Raw genomic sequence first — 20,295 nt, 5'->3', positions numbered from 1 at the left:
TATTAATAAATAATTTTTATTATTTAAAAAAATTATTAGTTTCATTTAAGGTTGTTATATTTCAATAAATATAATAGTAATTTTTAAGCCTACTTCAGATTAAACTTTAACATTTTTAATTTATTTGCTAAAGCAACATTTTGTTCTGGATTTTTTTTTTTTGTTTCATTTCTTCAATATTAGTATTTTTAATTATATTTTATTTCAGGTTTATTTTAATGACCAAGAACGCTTTTAGTTATCTTACCAAGTAATAAAGTAGATTAAATAAGATTAAAATGAATACTTTTATTCGTCAAGGATGCTGTTTTTTTCTTCTATTTATCAGAGCCCTGAAAAAATATAAGTATCGCCATTTCCACAAAAATAAAAAAACAGCCCAAGTACTTTTAATGATGGTAATAATCAGACATTTTGTACATTTTGTTTTGCAGCAAATCAACACATAAGAATAATTTCTGAAGGATCATGCAAAAAAATTGTAAAATATATTCAAATACAAAACATTATTTTTAATTGTAATGTTTTACTGTTTTTGCTGTATTTTTGGTCAAATGCAGTTAATGCAGTCTTGATGAGCAGGAGAGACTTCTTTCAACAGCATCTTACAAACCTTTTTTTAGCTTTATAGTGCAAGTGAAGCCATTCTAATTTGTGATGTCCTTTTCTTTATAAACTGAAGCACAGAAAGGGAAGGCGTCTTTCATCAGGACACTCTAGAGGAATGCTAGACCTGAAAGGAAACTCGCCAGGACCCTTATTTTCACAGGACGACCCTTTCCCTGTGACCTCTGACCTCTGATCAAAGATGCTTGTAAAAGGGAAGTGTGTAAACATCCCAATGAGCTGCTTTCTGCGTCTCTCTTCTCTTTCTCGCGCTCTCTTCATGTTGAAGTTCAGCCTTAAAACACTCAGGCCAGTTATGTTAGTCGTGGCCTTCATCTGGTTATTTCATACAGAAACTCTAAATGTAGCACTCTTTGGCTTTGGATGGATGAAGTGGTTGACCAAAACCTACCAGTAGTTTCCGTTTTGTCCTTTTTGTCAATTTATTTTTGCGTTTTGTGCCAAATTGTGGACTTACAATGAAAGTAGTTTTTTTCTTTACCAGTCAAGAGTGAGATCTTGAGAGGTCAGTCTTAAACTACAGAGTTCACAAAAAAGGTCCTATGTGTCCAGTGGAATATTGTAATTTAAAAACATAATAAATACATTTGCAATTATCCCATTGAGGACAATATTGTGACAATGTCTGTTTAATTTAGTGTTTAGTTTTGGTTATTTTAGCACTTTGACAAAGTAAACCAATGAGAAATGTTGCCAGGGCAACTAGATGATATAAAGTGCGTTTTATTTCAGTTTGTTTATCGTTTCCAAATAATGAAAATGTTTTAGGGTAGATTCATAGTTCTCTGCTGTTGATTAAATGACACACAACCCAACGTAATACTTGAATCATTCATTTATCTGTTCGGTTGCATGTCATGTGACCATTAGTCAACATCAGAGAACCATGAAATGCAAAAAGATAGGACGCCCCAATCTAAACAGCAAGCGATTGTCTTGACTGGAGATCGTATAAACATTTATAACAAGCTTCCGGCGTGATCCGAGAACATAAAGCAACTCGCATAAGCAAACGCTCTGCACATTAGACACGGCATATATATAGTCTTCCTCTGCAATTAAACGCCCAGCGCTGTGTTTATGTTTTGACTGTGAGCTTGGCTACTATTTCACCCAAATATATGTAGCGTTTTTTATAGCAAACACTCAATGGTGTTGGGGATTGTTTTATGAGTAGAGTCTCCTCTGGTTTCTGAGGACCGTCCTCCCTAAAATCCCCTCCATGTGCAGAGACCATCATGCTGGCTTTGTTTTTATTGGCCCTCAAGCGGCGTCCCGGTCTTCTAATGGCGCTCGCGGTGCGAAAAGCGCAGTAAAACCCTCACCAAGCGGAGACCGGCTGGTTGTTTCGCACCAACAATCAGATCTCCGTCTTCTATCCAGTGTGAAAATCAAAGTTTTAACTACCTGAAATTACCTTTGGCTCCTTGTTTAGCGAGCGCTACCGTGCCTGCTTGTTTTTAACGGCGAGAAAACCGTCCAAGCGCGACGTCAGCTCATTAGCCGAGCGTGAGACCAAATAAACCTGTTATTATATCCATCTTCATCGAACGCCGCTGTCCTTCATGCTGGAAGCACTCGAGAGATCAAACCTTGTCCATTACGCCCTCAAATGGGAATAAAATTGCCCCTCGGCTCATTTGGCTCCACATGCCAGGCTAATTCGTTGCATGTGGGTTAATTTGTTTTCGTATCTTGCGCGACGGGTGGAAACCCTGCGACTTATCGCAAGCGCTCGGGCACAAATGGTTGCGTCGAGTCGACATTTGTGCCGTTGACCGATTCGGAGCAGCTTTGCCTCCTTGACCCTCGTAACACGCGCTCAAACAATCCCTCGACTTATTACCTCAAACATCTCACACCCCGCTGAAGTCGTAACTCTCAGTCACACTGCTGTAACTTGTCACCGTGCTAATCGACGCCTTTACACACACACACACACACACACCTGTACTGACAGATGCGGTGACCGAAGGAATAAAGCTTCGATTAGACTACACACAGTGCCAGGTCCAATGTTGAAGCTTTCTGACTGACTGCTATTGTGCAAGTGATGAAATCGTGACATCATGCTTGGATGGTTTTCGCACCATTAACAAACAAGCAGGCACAGTAGCGCTCGCTAAGTTAAGAGCCAAAGGTAATTTCAGGTTGTTAACCTTTGATTTCCAAATTGGATCAAAGACAGGGATTGGATTGTTGGTCTTTGAAGACCTTTAAAGTGTTTTAAAAGCGTCTAAGAGGAATGGATTTCAGTGAAGAAATCCGTGTGGAAAGAACTTTGTCTGCTCGTCTGTTGTAGTCATTTCTAATCTAAGGCATATGAGACGACAAGCATCAGGGGCTTGACGTGTATTTTACTAATCATGTGCATTTCAAATCGCTCAACCATTGTCTATTCTTTAATATGCACAAATTGGAGAAAATGAGTGAAGATGAATTAATTTTGTTGTGTTTTTGTAGTCAAGTTCTAAAGAGCGTAGGTTTCTATGCCGTGGAACAGATACTGGCGACTTTTACAAACGTTAACGCAATTTAAACTTCTTTTTTCCTCTTGCGTTTGTCGCAGTTGTGACTTTATTCTTGCATTTAACTCACAATCTTGAAGAAGAAAAGTCAGGCTCGTTTCCACAATAGAATAAAATAAACTACCTCGCAAATCTTCTGATTATACCGTTTCATTGACTTATTTCTTGTATTGAACTCGTTTTTATCTCTCTTCTTTTTCCCTCACAGTTATGACTTTCTCTCACAATTTTGACTCTTTTTTCCTCAGTTTCAAGAAAAAGTGAAAATTGCGAGAGATGAATTCAAAATTGCATGAAAGGTCTAAATCGCGCGTTCTAATGTCAGATTCGCCAGGAAAAAAAAAAGTGGGTGGAACAAAGTCGGAATTGCAAATATAGGTAAAAAAAAAGTTAAAAACTGGGAACTGCAAGATATAAACTCAGAATTGCGGGTTAATGTTGAATATGTTGTTCTCTGAAATGTGAATTGGTCAGAATTGTGAGAATGAATATGAAAAAAGGCGCAATTATCTTTAAGCTTAGATTTCAAGCTTACAAATGTTGAGTTCGAAAAGATTTTTCCCCCGCTCAACTGTAAAACGCATTTGTGTCCAGTACGCCAAATTGTTTTCTGCCAGCGCCTTGCGTTACATCGGCTAATCTATAGTATAAATGCGTTGCATGCGAGCAGTTTAGCTTGTGTTTGCTGTTGCTCTGGATGAATCTTTTAGTTTTTCTCATTGTCAGGATGAATTAAGTGTGATGAGCTGCATTCTTACAGGCCCAAAGCAGCCGGCCACAAATCCCAGCAGCTGTCAGCTGATCTTACGCAATTCCCACCACAGTCCCGCGAGTCCTCCTTCCCTCCAGACTAAACGCTGTAAAGTCACATCTACCTTATCCGCGCGCGGGACGTCCAGCTGGAAGCACTGAGCGCCGATCTGTGCATGGTTACAAAAATCAAGCACAAATGTACAACAATTAGAGGCCGATCTTTTGGAGCGGCCCGCGGAGCCGAGTTTACGCGGCCTGTCATTAACACGATTTTTCCCAACGGAGGAATGACTGCATGCAACGTTATACGGATTAGCGTTAATGAAGTTTGTATGCTGTGAACATGATGTTTCGTTGCGGTGTAGCGGCCGTATTTAGACTAAATAGTTTTGGGATGATAGCGCTCGCAGCTGCGTGGCTAAACTGTAACATCGCTGAGAATTACGCCAGCTTTTGCGAAGCATAAAGTAGTTGTTGTGGTGTTTTTAGTTCTTTAGTCATGGTATTAATGATGACAGTTTTATAATCTGTCTTCTTTTATTGTCCCAGTCATTCATTTTTAAGAGCAGTTACATACTGATGGATTTTTGAAGTTCTTTCTCAAGAGTTTGACTTTTTTTTATTTCCTTCTGAGGATTCAAGCTTATTTGGTGATTGACTGGGGCTTCTGGTGACCTCTGTGACCCTCGTTGTGTTTCAGAGAAGGAGCGAATAGAGCAGAAGCACTAAGCAATTGTCGCTTAGTTTGGTGAAAATAGCTTGCACGTGTCTCATTAGGATCCGTCGTCACCAAATCTGGGTGTTCAATGTTTAAGTGAAAAAGTATAATTTGTGGATAAATTTGCCAATGCTTGGATAAGTGAGACCTACGATCAGTCAGGTACAAAAATCTTCCAAGTAATCTTCTCCAGGTCTTAATCACTAGATAAAATAAAATAAAAAAAAACTGCATGTCGTACCATGTATGTATGTGTATGTGACAAATAAAATTTTAATTTGAATCCAGTTGAAATAATTTAGCATATAATGTGACTTTATTTTATTCTTAAGGTTTTAATTAGATCACTAAAAGCATGCAATAAAGGCCATGGATATGAGTAAAAATGTGGGGGGTTTTTATAAGGGATATTTCATATATTATATGTGCAGCAGTAATATTTCTCACAACTTGGGTTGGGCATCTTTCACATTTCAACCGGTTCCCAATGGTACCTTTTTTGTAATATCAAAAATTTATTTATTTATTTATTTATTTCAGTGAAAAAACTCCAAAACTGTCCATTTCAACATTTTGAACATTTATTTTCTTTTCTTTTTCGTCTAGAAATTCTTGTTTAATTTAGTTTGATCAAATGTAGACACAAAACATTTTATTCCTTGTTAATGAAATGAAAATTAAACCTCAAACAGTGGTTTCCTGTTAATACGTTAATAAATGGTAGAAAAATTGTCATAATAATTGTATGTTTTCTACAATTAAGTGGTTAATGGGGTTAAATATACTCTACAAAAGCAATACAAGAGTAATATATTTCTGTTGTATGTTAATTCGACTTTTATTTTGACGTATTTGAAGTTTCCGTGTGTATACAGTATGAAATGATTCTGAGATGTGTTCATGCCGTCATGTAGTGACATAGAGGATGAAAATCACCGCAAATTCCACATACAGTTGTTCATATAGAGATGCAAATGAAGTGACAAATACACATATTTCTAAGCAAACCGTCACGTTTTCCTCAAAACACAGTTACTCTTTTGTATTTTCCGAGCAGCAGAACCTCAATAGTCTTTTTCATCAAAATTGTTAAAAAAGCTGAGCCTCACTCACTTGACATGTTTTATCATCCTGTCCAAGTCCAGACGATGGACAGATAAATAATGTCAGAATGTTCGTATTTGTCTGAAGTGAAATGGACCGCGCGCACACACACACACACACACACACACACACACACACACACACACACACACACACACACACACACACACACACACGTGACTCTGTCCATCGTCTGTTTTGCTCGTCACCTCCCGCTCTCTTTCTTATTTTCTCTTTCTTGCTAATCAGTTTTCCTCCGACCGCTGACCGTCCTGTCAGGTAAATGCGGTCTGGAATGGACGTTTGGCGAGGCCCGGTCCTCTCGGATCAGAGCTCGTGTCTCGTGTCCAGTCCTCGGCCGGCACCTTTATTGGATTGATTTATGATTATAGACCGGCGTCTCGCCAAGCCAAGCTGCCCCTGCTTGGAAAGTTTGTTTATTTGTTATGTTTTAGCGGTGATGGAAAAACCAGCGGCGGCGTAATGAGCTACTTCAGAGGTCACTCAGAGCGAGAAACCGCCTCTAGTCTCGATCTGGTGAGGCTTCTAGATGTAGCCACATGAGAAGGTCCTTATCTGAGTAACTGATGTCAACTAAAGTAAACACACTGCATATAAGTGTCACAGTTGGAGTTAAAGCAGTTCTAAAAAATGAAATGCTTTTAATAAAACAAATGCGTTTTAGAGTGCACTTTACATGATACATACTTGCAGTTTCACCACCATAAAAAGACAGAAAAAACTGCTGACAAAAAACCGCCGCCTGCCTATTTTAACATTCAAACATCTGTAATATTGGGAAATATTATTACGAATGAAAATGAGTGTTTTCTATTCGAATGTATTGTAAAATTAAATGCCTCCAGTGTCACGTGATCCTTCTGAAATCTTCTAATATGCTGCTTAAGAAGAATTTCTGGTTATTAGCAATGTTTGAAACGATTGTGATACAATTCAAAGTTCAAAACGATAGCATTTATTTAAAATAGAAACCTTTTCTTGCATTCTAAGTGTCTTTAATGTCTTTTGCATCCTTGCTAAATTGCTAAAAAAAAAAATATTTCAAGCTAGCATGTTTTGAATGGTATTGAATCTCTTGCAATCTGTCAAAAACTTGTCCCCAGCCACTGATCCACATTGTACCTTTCACACCGAAGGGTGAAATCTTTATACCAAATCTTACTCTCTTCCATCTTTTCGGAGAAACCAGCAAAAACACTCCGAACCGCCTAGCAACCACATAGCAACATTTAGCAATCACTCCATAATCCATAAATCCGTAAAAAGGTGTGTTGTGAATGCTTGAGTCATAACTTAAACACTCGTGTCATGATGTAGACTGAGGACCTTTACACTGTTTATTTGTCGAGTTCATAGTGAAAAATAACTTTAACAAGAACAGTATGGTTCCTCTCGACCCATTTGTTCCAAGAAATGTGTTTTGTGACTCATCTGATAAGCTTTTGAGTGTTTACATGGAGATGCACAGCCCCAAAACAAACCACTACATCATATCCTCTGCGGTCCAAACATGTCTCCTCATCGCTCTCTCTCTCTCTCTCTCTCTCTCTCGGTCCTCCTCGGGATGTTCGCAGGGACTCTGTCTTGAGATGAGCTGATAATTGCTCGTGAAGATGATAATGCGTTGTGAAAGGAGCTCATGCTTTAAAATCATCCATAAAATTGGCTCACTTAAGATAATTGGCCGGAGAATAACATGACGTTTCTTCTGTCCGCCTTTGCTTAGATTGCAGTGGAGCGTCGGTCCGGCTCACTGAAGGCACAGTTGGTGTTTGTGAAGCTATTGAATGCAGGACTTCTTCATATGTAGGTGTTTTACGGTCCAAAATGAACACATTTTTCTGGTTTTGTGGCAGTTTTTTAAAAGGTGTGACTTGATGCCTTAATTCAATAATGTGTGCTCTTGATTGGTAGATCAGGTACAAAGGTTTAAACCACTATATTTGGATTTATTTTCCAAATAAATAGAAATTGCTAGTAGATGCTTACAAAAAAACAGCCAGTAACGTATTGAATTTAATGTGAAATAATGTGTGTTCTTGCGAAATGTACTTAGTTTTATTTACAACTTCTTTTTTGTTTGTTTGATTGTTTATTTAATCTTTTAGTTTGATAAGTATCGAAGTTTGATAAATTACTTTAATTCAATTTTATATAATTCATTAATAATTAGCATTCATTTTGGAATTCCTGTCCTAAATGTATATATTTCACATTTTTTATAAGCGGAGTAATATTTATCTGACACATTACCGTGAGGATTATTATATAAAAATATAGATTTTTAACACTTTAAAACATAAAACAAAAAATTACAACAAATGTGCAAAAGCAGGTATTGCCAATTCCCATTTTTGTCAGCTAAACCTCTTTCACATTAAATATATTTATTAAAAGTCCCCTCTTAAATGTTAAGATTTCATGTCCAAAATTGAATATTTCAGTAAAATTTGACCATAATATTTCAGTAAAGTAGTAGATTAATATTTTAATGACCCATTAGCCCGAATAAAGTTAATGGTAGTAATGCAGGTAAATTTATTTAAATTTATTTTAAATGTATTTATTTACTTTTTATGATTTATAAAATCAATCAATTTAGTTTAGGAAACCCTGCTGTATATTTCACATTTTTAACAATCAAAGCAGTATTTATCTGGTACAGTACAAAGAGGATTATTATGTATTATTTAAAAACATTTTTGAGCAAGTTAGTAGCGTTTCTATTTTTGGTTAGCGACACTGGTTCATGTTTATGAGCTCACTGTCTAGCAGCAGTTTGGTCCAATTCTTCCACACAAGTCCTGTGTTAACGTTTTAAGATGCTTCAGTGCTTATGAATTATCAAAACTGCCTTTACTATATGCATTTCAGAGTTTGATTGCTTCATGCATATGGTTAGAACCGCCAGTTTTTGCAGATGAGTCATTTTTATATGAATAATTAAAATATGAACATTTGATTCGTTTATGTCGCGCGCGCATTTGAGCGTGAGAAATGGTTTGAAATGTATTACGAGGCTCACAGTAAAGATGAACGATCCAGAGAGAGCCTGCATTGAAAGCCAGGCTTGAAGTACATCATTTTTCAAAGATAGTAACTTGTGCAGACGTGTAGCTATAAAACACATCAAACAAAAGGCGGTTTCTCACAGCTGAGGATGAACAGAACCAGAGCTCGTCGCATGTGCAAAGACCTGGCTTGTGCTGGACGATCAGCCTAGGAAGCAAATCACGACTTCGTGAACTTTGCTTCAGCACGTTTTTACAGTCTCTTTAGGCACACGTCTCCGATTGTGTAATAAGAACAACACATGATGCAGAGCTGTGCTGTCCAAGGTGGATGTTGCAATAGAAGAAAGGAAGAACGATGCACTGGTCGATCCGTCGGGTTTTCACCATGTGCTTTGTTATGTAAGATGCCACTGCTGCCTTTTAAGGGCACCGGAGAGCTTCCCCCCGATCCTGTTTAGTCTGGACATCTCATCAGCGAGTCCTTCATCGGGTTTTTCCTGGAAAAACAAAAGATGACCGTAAACCACACACACGGCCCAGGCAGAAGACGAGCAGTAAACTTCCGCTTCATGTTTGTAGCTGCTTGTGCGACACGTCTATACCTTCCCACGACCTTCATCTGCTGCGGTCGAGATGAGTTTTTGCCAATGTGTTTAGTTCAGGCGTTCGGGTGAATCTCACGAAAGCTTGCTGACAGCGTCCTGAAATAAAAATGAAGCAGGAAATCGTGTGTTGGAAGATTTTTCACGACTTTGTGCTTGGATACAGACAGGCTTTGCTAATACAATGGCAGAGACGCTGATTGTCGTGTTAAGCGCTGATGTCATCGTGTGGATGAAGCCATATTGTGTCGAGACTTGTCGTCCAGGTGTGTGTGTGTGTGTGTGTGTGTGTGTGTGTCTGAACTGGATGTGTTCACAACCAATCTACTTCAGTTATGTTTCTGATGTTTTATTGCTATATTTGGACATTAAGACGAAACAGATGTTACAGTTAGGTCCATATATATTAGAATATTTATTTTAGCCGCTGACCAAAAAATATTCATGTTAGAGTTATGTAATGAATATGTGCTTAAAGTGCACACTCTGAGCTTTAATTGAGGATCAAAACTGGATGAAAGGTTAAGAAACTGCAGCTCTTTAAGGACCAAAAATAATTGGACGGTTGACTCAGTAGATGTTCTATGGGTGGATGTGGGCTGTTTCTTCGTAGGTTCTACATTAATTACGCAGGTAAAAGGTCTGGAGTTGTTTCTTCTGCAAATAGTTGTTTCTCGCCACCCAATGCTTTCTTATCACCTTTCTTTTGTACCATCACATTCTCGTATCATTAATCCAGTCATCCACCTTTTGGGAAAAGTGGAAATCGAATCACAGCACAATCGAGCCACGAGTCAGAAAACGTGTAGAAAATAACTCAAACTGTAAATCATACAACAGAACTCAAAAATGGACGGTGCGACAAACAAGTGAGGACGTTCCACAAAAGGAAAACATGCTCTCCGGACTTGCGTCACTTCCACGTCCGGAGATGCTTCGGAGATGGGCGAGAATAGGGAAGGTCGACCAGTCCGTCATCCAATCACAGACTCTGAAAGTCTCCCACAGTACCTTGGCTCATGTGACTGTCATGTGACTTATGTCTGTGATTTATTCGTGGTAACACATCACCTCTCTGGTTCAGATGAACCCAGTGTTTCATAGAATCTGTCGTGCCGTGCCACTGCTACGGGCCATTTATTTAAATATGTGTTTTGTTTACAGCACAGAAACACATGATTCTTTAGATGAACATCTCCATCTGTTTTGATGAGGACAGGCAGCCTGCAGCAGTTTATCCAGAGCCCCATAAATAAGATGACGTGTTAAACTAACCCTCCAGGTCATTTGCTCAAATAATGCTCTTCTAATCACCAGCAGGATACCACCATTTGACTGCGTAGTTATGAGCAGGATTTGTTCCTTGTTTTATATATTAGTCTGATTTATGCTTTTATTAGATTGTGAGGACTTCCTTTCTCAGTCTGAATCCAGCCCATGTGGTTTTCATTAAAACATTTGTTTGCAGGAGTACCAGCCACTTTTTCCCCTTTGCATGAATCAGTAGAGAAGATGAAGTTTCCTTGTGTTTTAATCACATCTGTGAGAAACTGCTTTACTTTTACTAAACATTATATTTAAGCATGCGTTCAAAATTTAGTTTGCAACACCTGAGTAGTGTAAAATGTATAAATATATTTAATTAGAGATGTTTATGTATAATAAGAGACAGAGAGACACTGAAGGTTGGTTGGTTCATTTGTTGATTCATTAGTTGTTTGTCAGAATTTATATTTTATTGATTCATTGGTTGATTGGTTGATTGATTGGTTGATTGATTGGTATGCTCATTGGTTGCTTAGTTTGTTTGATAGTTTATTGATTGGTTCGTGAGTTTCTTGGTCAATTTATACTCATTCCTTGGTTGGTTGATTGATTTGTTGGTTCATTTGTTGATACGTTGATTGGTCGGTTGATTTTTTTTTTTGGTTGGTTCATTCGTTTATCGGTTGACTGATTTGTTGGTTAATTGATTGATTCGTTAGTTTATTGGTAGTTTGGTTGTTCATTGGTTGTTTTTTTTCCATTGATTGTGTCGCTCATTGGTTGATTTAGTCGTTGGTTGGTCGGTTTCAAGCTACTTTTCATCTGAGCAATGCTGGTTATTGGGGATACCACTGTGGCGCAAATTTATAATCAATTAGTTTATCCACTTATTTGTTTATTTTTGTTGTATTTATTTTATTTATTTTATAGAGCCAAGCTGCTTTTTATCTGAACAATGCCTTGCACGCTGGCGTAAGAAACACCGCAGCAGCACGGGGGTCCCAGCCCTGAGCTTGTCTTCATTACTGAAACCCATCTAATAGTTTGCAGGAGGCCATGCCATCTCCTCCACAGTGATGAAACATACTTTATGTTGCCTCATACATCTACTCTCACTCTCCAGAGACCTCAGCTGTTCGGGTGGAAAGCGTTATTTTCACTCTTTCCTCAGCTGAACTGCCTCCAGACCATTCACTCTCAGTAATTGGATTTTAATTCAGATTATGGATTGTATTTGAGTGCATGTGTTTTAGTTCATAATGGAAGTTGTGCTTTTTTTAATAATATGCTTTTATGCATGTTATTGCAGACCTGTTATTTTTCTTCCTCTATGAAATGCAAAATTTGATGCAAGGAAGACCAATTTATTCCACAATAAAAGTCATGCTTTTTAAAATTATAATTATGGCAAAGAAGCAAAAACCTTATGTGATTTTAAAAAAGTCGAAATGAGGTACTAACTCATAATCGTCAGTTAAAAGGTAAAAAAGATTAAAAAAATTCAATTAAATTGAAGTAAATTTGTAAAAAATCATAATTATGTCATAAAAATCTAAATTGTAATAATCCTGAAAGAAAAGGCCATCATTTTGAAATAAAAAAAGTGAAAAATATGAGATGAAAAAGCAATTTATCAGATATAGTCATTGTTGCAAGATATACAATTTAAATTAAGATATAAATTCATAAATGTATATAAATTATTCAATACTTAAAATACTTCTGAAAATGAAATGCATAGATACAAAAGTCATAATTGTGACAAAATAATTCATATTGAAATAAATAGTCATAACTACTGTATGTGTTGAATAGTCTGAATGTTAAATTAAAACAAAGTTGGGTTTTCAGTAATTTCATTTTTCAATTTTGGGGGGCTTGGCAATAGGGCATTGTCAGTTAAAAAAAAAAAAAAAATTAAAGATTTGGAGCAACATCTGTACACAATAACAGATTTAACATTTTTGGTTTGGATTGTTTCATGGAGAGATCAAAGTTCAGTGCATACTAAAGTGTGTAAGTAGAGGGCTGCAGTGTACTTCATCCCAAACACACCCTGATGTTAAAGACACAAGGGAAATGTTAATTACCAGAGCATGACTGCCTCAGATCTTACATGAGCACTTGTCTCATCAGATACTTATGCTCTTTGACCAACTTGCAGAAATCAGATAGAAGATTAAGAAAGATCTAGTGGTGAATGCCCTGCAGATGTGTAATTTCTGCCTCGCCTCTAAATCAAGATGCATTCTGGGATAAATTAAGACCAGTTATGTGTCCACTTCTTCCTGCAGTACATGCCTGGTATATGTTAGTCAGTTTGTATAAGGTGTATCACAGCTTGACTCAACTAATAAACGGGAACTGTGCATGGAGGTGCTTTGTCTTTATTAGACTTATCACAAGTTAAGCTTTTCTGCTGTATCAGATATTAGAATGCCATAATACTGTGCTGACGTACAAAGTTGTGTTTCTGTTCTGCTTTTGAGTCTCTTGTATGATTTTAAAGCACACACACACACACACACACACACACACACACACACACACATACATACACATATATATATATATTTATACATATATATATATTTATACATATATATATATTTATATATACATATATATATATATATTATATATATATATATATATATATATATATATATATATATATATATATATATATATATATATATATATATATATATATATATATATATATATATATTTATACATATATACATATATTTTTTTTAATAAAATGTGATATTTTCAATATATTTTTATTTTTAATGTATTTACTTGTTCATTTATATATATATATAGAGATTTTTTATATATATATATATATATATATATATATATATATATATATATTTTTTTTTTTTTTTTTTTTTTTATATATATATATATATATATATATATATATAATAATAATAATAAAAAAATATATATATATATATATATTTTTTTTTTTTTTTTTAATTATTATAATATATTATTTAAAATAAGTCTATTAAATGTATTATTAATTGAAATAAGTTTAAAGTAATTATTCATTTTATAAAACCCATTTAGTTAATTGATAACCACTAATTAACACTTATAGTCCGTCTCCCTTCCATTTCTCGCACACAGGGATCTACCTGCTTGACATGATTTACATCGACTCAGCCTATCCTGCGTCTGACAGCATCATTGAGACTGAGCAGAGAACCAATCAGATGAACAACATCCTGCGGGTGATCTCTGACCTCCAGATGTCCTGCACATACGGTCAGTTCATTAGCCCCCGGTCGCTCCGGTGGATGTTTAGCGGGGAAGTCTTTGGGGAGATTTCAGATCCAAGTGTATATATACACGCACGCGTCTGACCCCCGACGTCCTCCTCGCAGATCACCTCGTGACCCTCCCGCATGTGCAGAAGTACTTGATGTCTGTCCGCTACATCGAGGAGCTTCAGAAGTTCGTGGAAGATGACAATTTCAAGTAAGTCTCAGTGGTGAAGCGCAAAGGGACTGCATTTACAGCGGAGCTCCGTGATGACTTTAGCAGGACCCGTGGCACCGCCGGCGACCCGCTGGCTGGATGATTTAGGATTTGGCAAACAGGAAATAGCAGACGATTGCATTTGTGTTTTTCTGGTTGCGACATGACAGACGATATCCCTAGGCATTTGACACGGGCTATTCACGGGTCGCTGTTTTTATAGGCAAACAACAGCGCGATTGGATTTTTTTGGGTGGTCGTCGCAGCGAGCAGCAAAGTCATCACATAAATGTGGTGAAACTGTAACCGCCTTTAGACGTTTTGATTGTGTCGTTAAATAGTGTTTTACACAAATGTAATGTGTTTTTATTAAAAGCACTGGGTGTTCGGTGAGTTTGAGCAACATTGCTTCAGCTCAGCGGGGTTTAGGCCGACTGAGTCCAAACACATGGTGGAACCAACAGCGAGATGAGAAATAAATCCTTATACGCAGGCGTTCCAAACCATATCATTTGTTCCTTAAGTGGTGAAATGTAAAGCGTGTATTAATTGCACAACAGCGTTTTTGCACGTTTATGTATCGCTACGTCTCTAATCATTATTTATTTACTTTCGAACCTTGCAGGCCAAGTCAGAATAACCGTTGCGCTCCAGTTTTTCACAAATCGGACTTTCTCACATTCTCAACTTGTATCTCACCATTTTGACTTTTTTTCAGTTCAGAGAAGAAAAGCCTGAACGGAGAAGAAAATGAAACGAGAGATCAAATTCAAATTCAAATCGCAAATTTAGAATTCAGAGAAAAAAAACAGAACTCTCCAATGCAAACTTAGAACTTTTGAGACAATTAATTCGAATTCTAAGATGTAAGCTCAGAAAGTACGTATTCTGAGATATAACCGTAAAATTCTGATGGGAACGTTATAATTCCAAAATGCATACAGAATTCAGAGAGAAAAAAAATTATAATTCTGAGATGCAACTTGAAGTTCTGTTAGAATTATTAGATTCAAATTTTAACATTTCAACTCAGAATTCCGAGAAAAAGTCAATTGTGAGATATAAACGCATACTAAATTTTTTTTTTTTTTTTTGAGCAAAAAGTCAACATTTTTTATAATATTTTTCACATGCTGGAGACAATGGAGATATATTGATCTTTTTGCTGTGTGGTTAAAAAAAAGTCTAAAAAAACATCTTTTGTGTTCTGCAAAAGAAATGAAGTGAAACGGGTTCGGACCGGCGTGAGGTCGGGTTAACGGCGACTGAATTTTCATTAGCTGGTAATCAGCGGTGACCCGTACTAGATCCTCACTCCTCTCTTTACCTAAAACACTCTTCTCCGCCCCGTGCCGTCACGAACAGCTGCGAAGTGAGTTTGTGAATTAGCTGTTCATCAGAGCGTTAAAAGAGCCCGTGATTATGCCGGGTTTAAATGTTTATTCCGACGGATGAGTGATGATCTGTGGGACTCTGAAGAGTCTGTTATTGCTGGCACGCAGCGTATCAGAAGTGCATTAGCCGTATTGATGGCTCAACGTGGGAGAGGAAACGTGACAATGAGCCCGAGATCCTGATATCACCCCTGCCGAAAAGGATGAAATATTATCTTGTGTGTCCTTCATCGGCTGGTAAGAAGTCAACTTTGCAATAACATCATGTTTCGGGGCTCTTTTCGTACCTGTCTAAGAAGCCGGTGTTTTTGCTCTGTTTCCTGCGAGCGCTCGTCCGTGAAGACTCAGACGTAAACACATCCAGGCATCAGTCTTTCACTCGGCTCGTATGAGATGATTGTTTTCTTGGCTGAGCTGCATTCGGAGCGGATCCTGTGCTGACGACGGACGATGGGTAAACGTCTTCTTAATCAGTGGTTCGCTCTCAAGTATGCAGACCCGGGGAACACACCCTTATGCACGGGTCTGGAGAAACACCGATTTAAAACACGTATCCAAAATAAAATGGAAGGAAGGAAGAAAACACGAACATTTAAAAGGAGTTTTTTTGTGTATTTGCATATTTTTGAAAAATATATTCTCTAATATATAAATATCAGAATATATTTTACACATGTTTACATATTTTGATTTTAAGTAATGTTTTCCGTATTTAAAAAATGCATTTTATACGAGGTAAAATTGTTGCTTTAAAGTTAGGTTTTATATATTGATAATAATACAAATTTATATAATATTAAAATATTGACATTTTGCATATTTTCTAAAAAATTTGTGCAAAAAATATGCATTATGCACGTTTACGTTTTTCATTTAAAGTTCAATATTTGTTTTTGTTTAGAAAAATATGGATTTTTTTATTTTATACTTTTTTTTCCATTTTAATTTTACCTTTATGACTTAATAAATACGAACAACTTGCCATATAAACGCATATTAAATTTTTTTTTTTTTTTTTTTTTTTTTGAGCAAAAGTCTAAATTTTTTATAATATTTTTCCTCTTATTTCACATACTGGAGACAATGGAGATATATTGATCTTTTTGCTGTGTGGTTAAAAAAAGTCTAAAAAACATCTTTTGTGTTCTGCAAAAGAAATGAAGTGAAACGGATGACTTAATAATACTTGCCACAAAAGTGGTATCTGCAAAAATCCAAGTATTTTGTATAATTGTGTGCCGTACGATGTTTGTGCGTATGAGAACATGTACTCTACACATGTAGTTCTGTTAAAGACGTCAAAAACAATCACCGGATTGCGGTTGCATTTGGTCAGAATCCCAGAGCTTTTGTTGTGCGCCGAGTCGGAGTTCATGGTGTCATTTGTCATTTTGCAGATGAACACATTTTTAAAGCAGCTCCTCATCAGGGACTCGGAGCGCCTGTCATGGTGTTATTTGCGGTTTGCCGTATCTCAAATCTCCAGGGTGTTTTTTTGCACAGCTCAGCTCTGTTTTATAGCGGGTGAGATGGGCTCAGATCCAGATCTGGATGATCGGCGGCGGCTCTCATGTGGTCTCCATGGTGACGTTTCGTCTGTGACCCCGTCACGACCTCGCATGGCCCCAAACGTACTGAAACCGTAGGGTGTGCTGTTGAAGTTCATCCAGGACTGACATCACGCTGCTGACTGTATCCTGCCCCTCATCATCATCATCATCATCATCAGCGACGGCCGTCTCACTTTCTGATTCGCGGCCAGTATTCTGGATGAGTTGAGAACATGAAAGACGTGGGCCGCTGCAGGTCCGAGGGTCTGGAAACACTACACATGCACCAGAGTGGAAAATGAACTTCACCCAGCAGACACGGAGACTGCTGAAGGAGCACTTCCAGAGGATTTAGGAATCTATATGCATAGGTTTTCCAAGCTTGATTCCACCATGGAGTAAAACATAACGTTTTTTTATTCCATAATTTTGCACATAAATGCAAGTTTATATAAATTGTCTTTTTCTTGCAGTTTTAGTTTTCTAATTTTGCAGTACCATTTGACAGTTTTTTATATTTTACACATTTGACTTTTCTCAAAATTCTGAGTTTAGAACATGGATTTTTATTTATTTATTCGTCTTTTTACGTCTCACAATTTATTTCTTTTTTTCTTCTGAATTCTGAGCTTATATCTCACAATTCTGCTGTGTTTTTCTCCATATTGCAAAAAAGTCTGAATTATAAAATATAAACTTTCAGAATAGGACTTTTAGTACTTTTTCTATTCTGTGACAGAAATCGGTGATTCCCTAGATTAGATGTGCTGTTAGCGTGTCGTAGTGCTCTCAGAAAGCGTATACCAAGCTTGCGCAGTGCATTCTGGGATTGGTTTACTTGTGGATGCACGTGGTGCTGCTTCTTTGTAATTCGTCCAGGCCGTCATTTTGTTGCCTACTGTTTGGAAACAGTCGTCGCATCTGGAGCTTTGGTTTGGAATAGCTTGCCATCGTCTGGTTTCTGAACTCTCAACCTCCGTTAAGTCGCTCCGGTCTCATCGCTGAAAATCTCTGTTTACGTGACTCAGAAATGCTGTTACGTGCAAATTAGCAGTGAATGATTGATTGCCGCTATTAGCGCTTCCCCGGGGATTTCTCCACACCCACCGGTTATTGACTCAGAATATTTCACCTTCCTTAAAAACAGTGTGATATCCTGAAAGAATCTGTTCTTTTCTTTCACAAATCCCCTGAATGCCGTTTCACGTCGTGGAGTTGCTGTTTTTGGCGGTTTCGTTTTTGGTCTTTGGCTATCAGTACACGCGATCTGTCTTGCGTTATTTAGTGAGGCTTTTTCTTCAGCGCGCCCGTCGAGTTAAACCAGTTCATTTTTCCTGGAGCTTTTTTCGGATTTCGTTTCTGCAGATGTCGTTTAACGATTTGAAAATATTCGGTGTTTTGATTAATACAGACACGGAGACATTAATCATTCGTTCGAACATAAACGTAAAATAAAGCATTGAACGTTGCGCCATTTTTAGTCTGGTTTTTCACCCAGCGACAGGTTTTGATAATTCGCAGACAAATGTTCGAAATCGGTGTTCAAAATCCCGCGGTGTGAATTGTCACTTCCAGTCTCGTACGAGATCTCCAGCATGACGCACGCAGTTTCTCAGTTACCTTTTTATGATTTTTTTTTGTGTGTGTTTTGGGAAACGTTGTTTGCAGACCAGACAGAGCTTTCTGCGATTCTTTCTGTCGTGAAATCATGCGCCCAAAATCGCAGTGTGAACTTGGCATGATTAAACAGACTGTACAGCGTCTCATTTCTTTAACAAGATAACCTCAAATAAAATGATAACAATAAAATATACAGAAATGGTAACTGTTACAAAAATCTAAATAATTTTCTGTAAATCATTGTCATTTAATTTTTTTTTTTATGCGTTCCGTAAACATTAATATTTGTATTTCCTAAGGTTTTTATTCACTTGTGTTTTAGTTTCAGCTAATTCAATGCATCAGGATTAACTAAATGAAGATGAGGAATGCTTTGGCCGTAACTGACTTAGAATTTTATTAAATGTATTAAATAAAAATTACAAATATTTTTATAATTAAGTTTATTTTAACTAACTTTTTTTATTTAAAGTCAAAAAATTATTTTATGGTTTTAGCATAGTGAAAAATTCCGTTTAATAAAAAAATCTGCCCATAATGGACAAAAAATAGTTGAGACTGACAAGTAGTTGACAGCGAACATATATTTATCCATTCGGCTTTCAGCCCTTTTATCCAAAGCACTTTTATTCAAACCTTTTTCTTTCTTTCTCTCCTCCTTTCGGCTTCATTCAATCCCTGGGAATCGAACCCATGACCTTGTTTCAGACACAGTAACTTGGCTGCGCGGTGTGTTTATTTTGAGCGCTCGTTTCCAGACCTCACCATACATTGTGCCAAAACGCCATTAAAGGCTGTTTTTTTGCATGTTCTGTGCGTTCTGAATGTCAAATCATAGTTGATGGTGTGGAAATAAGAGATTGCAGTTCGGTTTATTGGATTAACAATCGGCCCCTTCTGCTCCTCTATAAAAACGTGAAATGTTATCGGCCCAACGGATCCCGTTTGGGTTTTTCTCCTCTAGAAAAGCCAAATGCAAGCATGAACAGCATGAAGAGTGTTACATCACCTCTGAGGCCCGTAAGCTCTTTTATAGGGAAGTGTTTTGAAAGGTGAAGTGGTTGCAGTTTAGTGTTGCATGATCTTTTTAGTCTCTGATGAAATTGTACAGGCGCAGGTCAAGTCAATGAATACAGACTAGGTGTAATTATGCGTTAATGAGCTTGTGGTTTTTATACTGTCATTGTTATTTATGAGCCATTTTTGCTGTTTCTGTCCAGCAAATTTGGGGAAACTGTAGATAGCACATCAAACTGTTTAAAGAAATAATAAAAAAATTAAATTACAGTACATCGGTTGCTCACCAATAGATGCTCTGCAGTGAATGGGTGCCGTCGACGAAGAGCTGATAAAAGCATTATTTTTGGCTTCACAAGACATTAACTGATAGACTAGAGTGATGTGGATTACTTGTGTATTATTGTGATGTTTTTATCAGCTGTTCGGATTCTGACGGCACCCATTCACTGCAGGGCATCCATTGGTGAACAAGTTATGTGAGGCTGTGAGTACATTTTCATGAAACTTTAATGTTTGAGCGATTCATAGCTTGCATAGAAAAGAGCAAAAAAATATCCAGTTTTCCATTATTTTATTAATTTATTTT

General features: G+C 37.1%; 1 protein-coding gene across 1 annotated transcript in view; it reads left to right on the top strand.

Annotated features, from left to right (window-relative positions):
- LOC122345662 (ras-specific guanine nucleotide-releasing factor RalGPS1) overlaps positions 1 to 20,295 on the top strand; it is a 97,667-nt gene that overhangs the window by 64,065 nt on the left and 13,307 nt on the right. The window contains 2 exon segments of the mRNA XM_043239997.1: positions 13,775 to 13,912; positions 14,032 to 14,125. Of these exon segments, the coding sequence (XP_043095932.1) occupies positions 13,775 to 13,912; positions 14,032 to 14,125 (232 nt within the window).

This window comes from Puntigrus tetrazona, chromosome 5 (assembly GCF_018831695.1).
Source record: "Puntigrus tetrazona isolate hp1 chromosome 5, ASM1883169v1, whole genome shotgun sequence".
NCBI lineage: Eukaryota > Metazoa > Chordata > Actinopteri > Cypriniformes > Cyprinidae > Puntigrus > Puntigrus tetrazona.
Note: the sequence above shows the minus strand (reverse complement) of the source record. Positions and strands in the feature narration are given on the sequence as shown.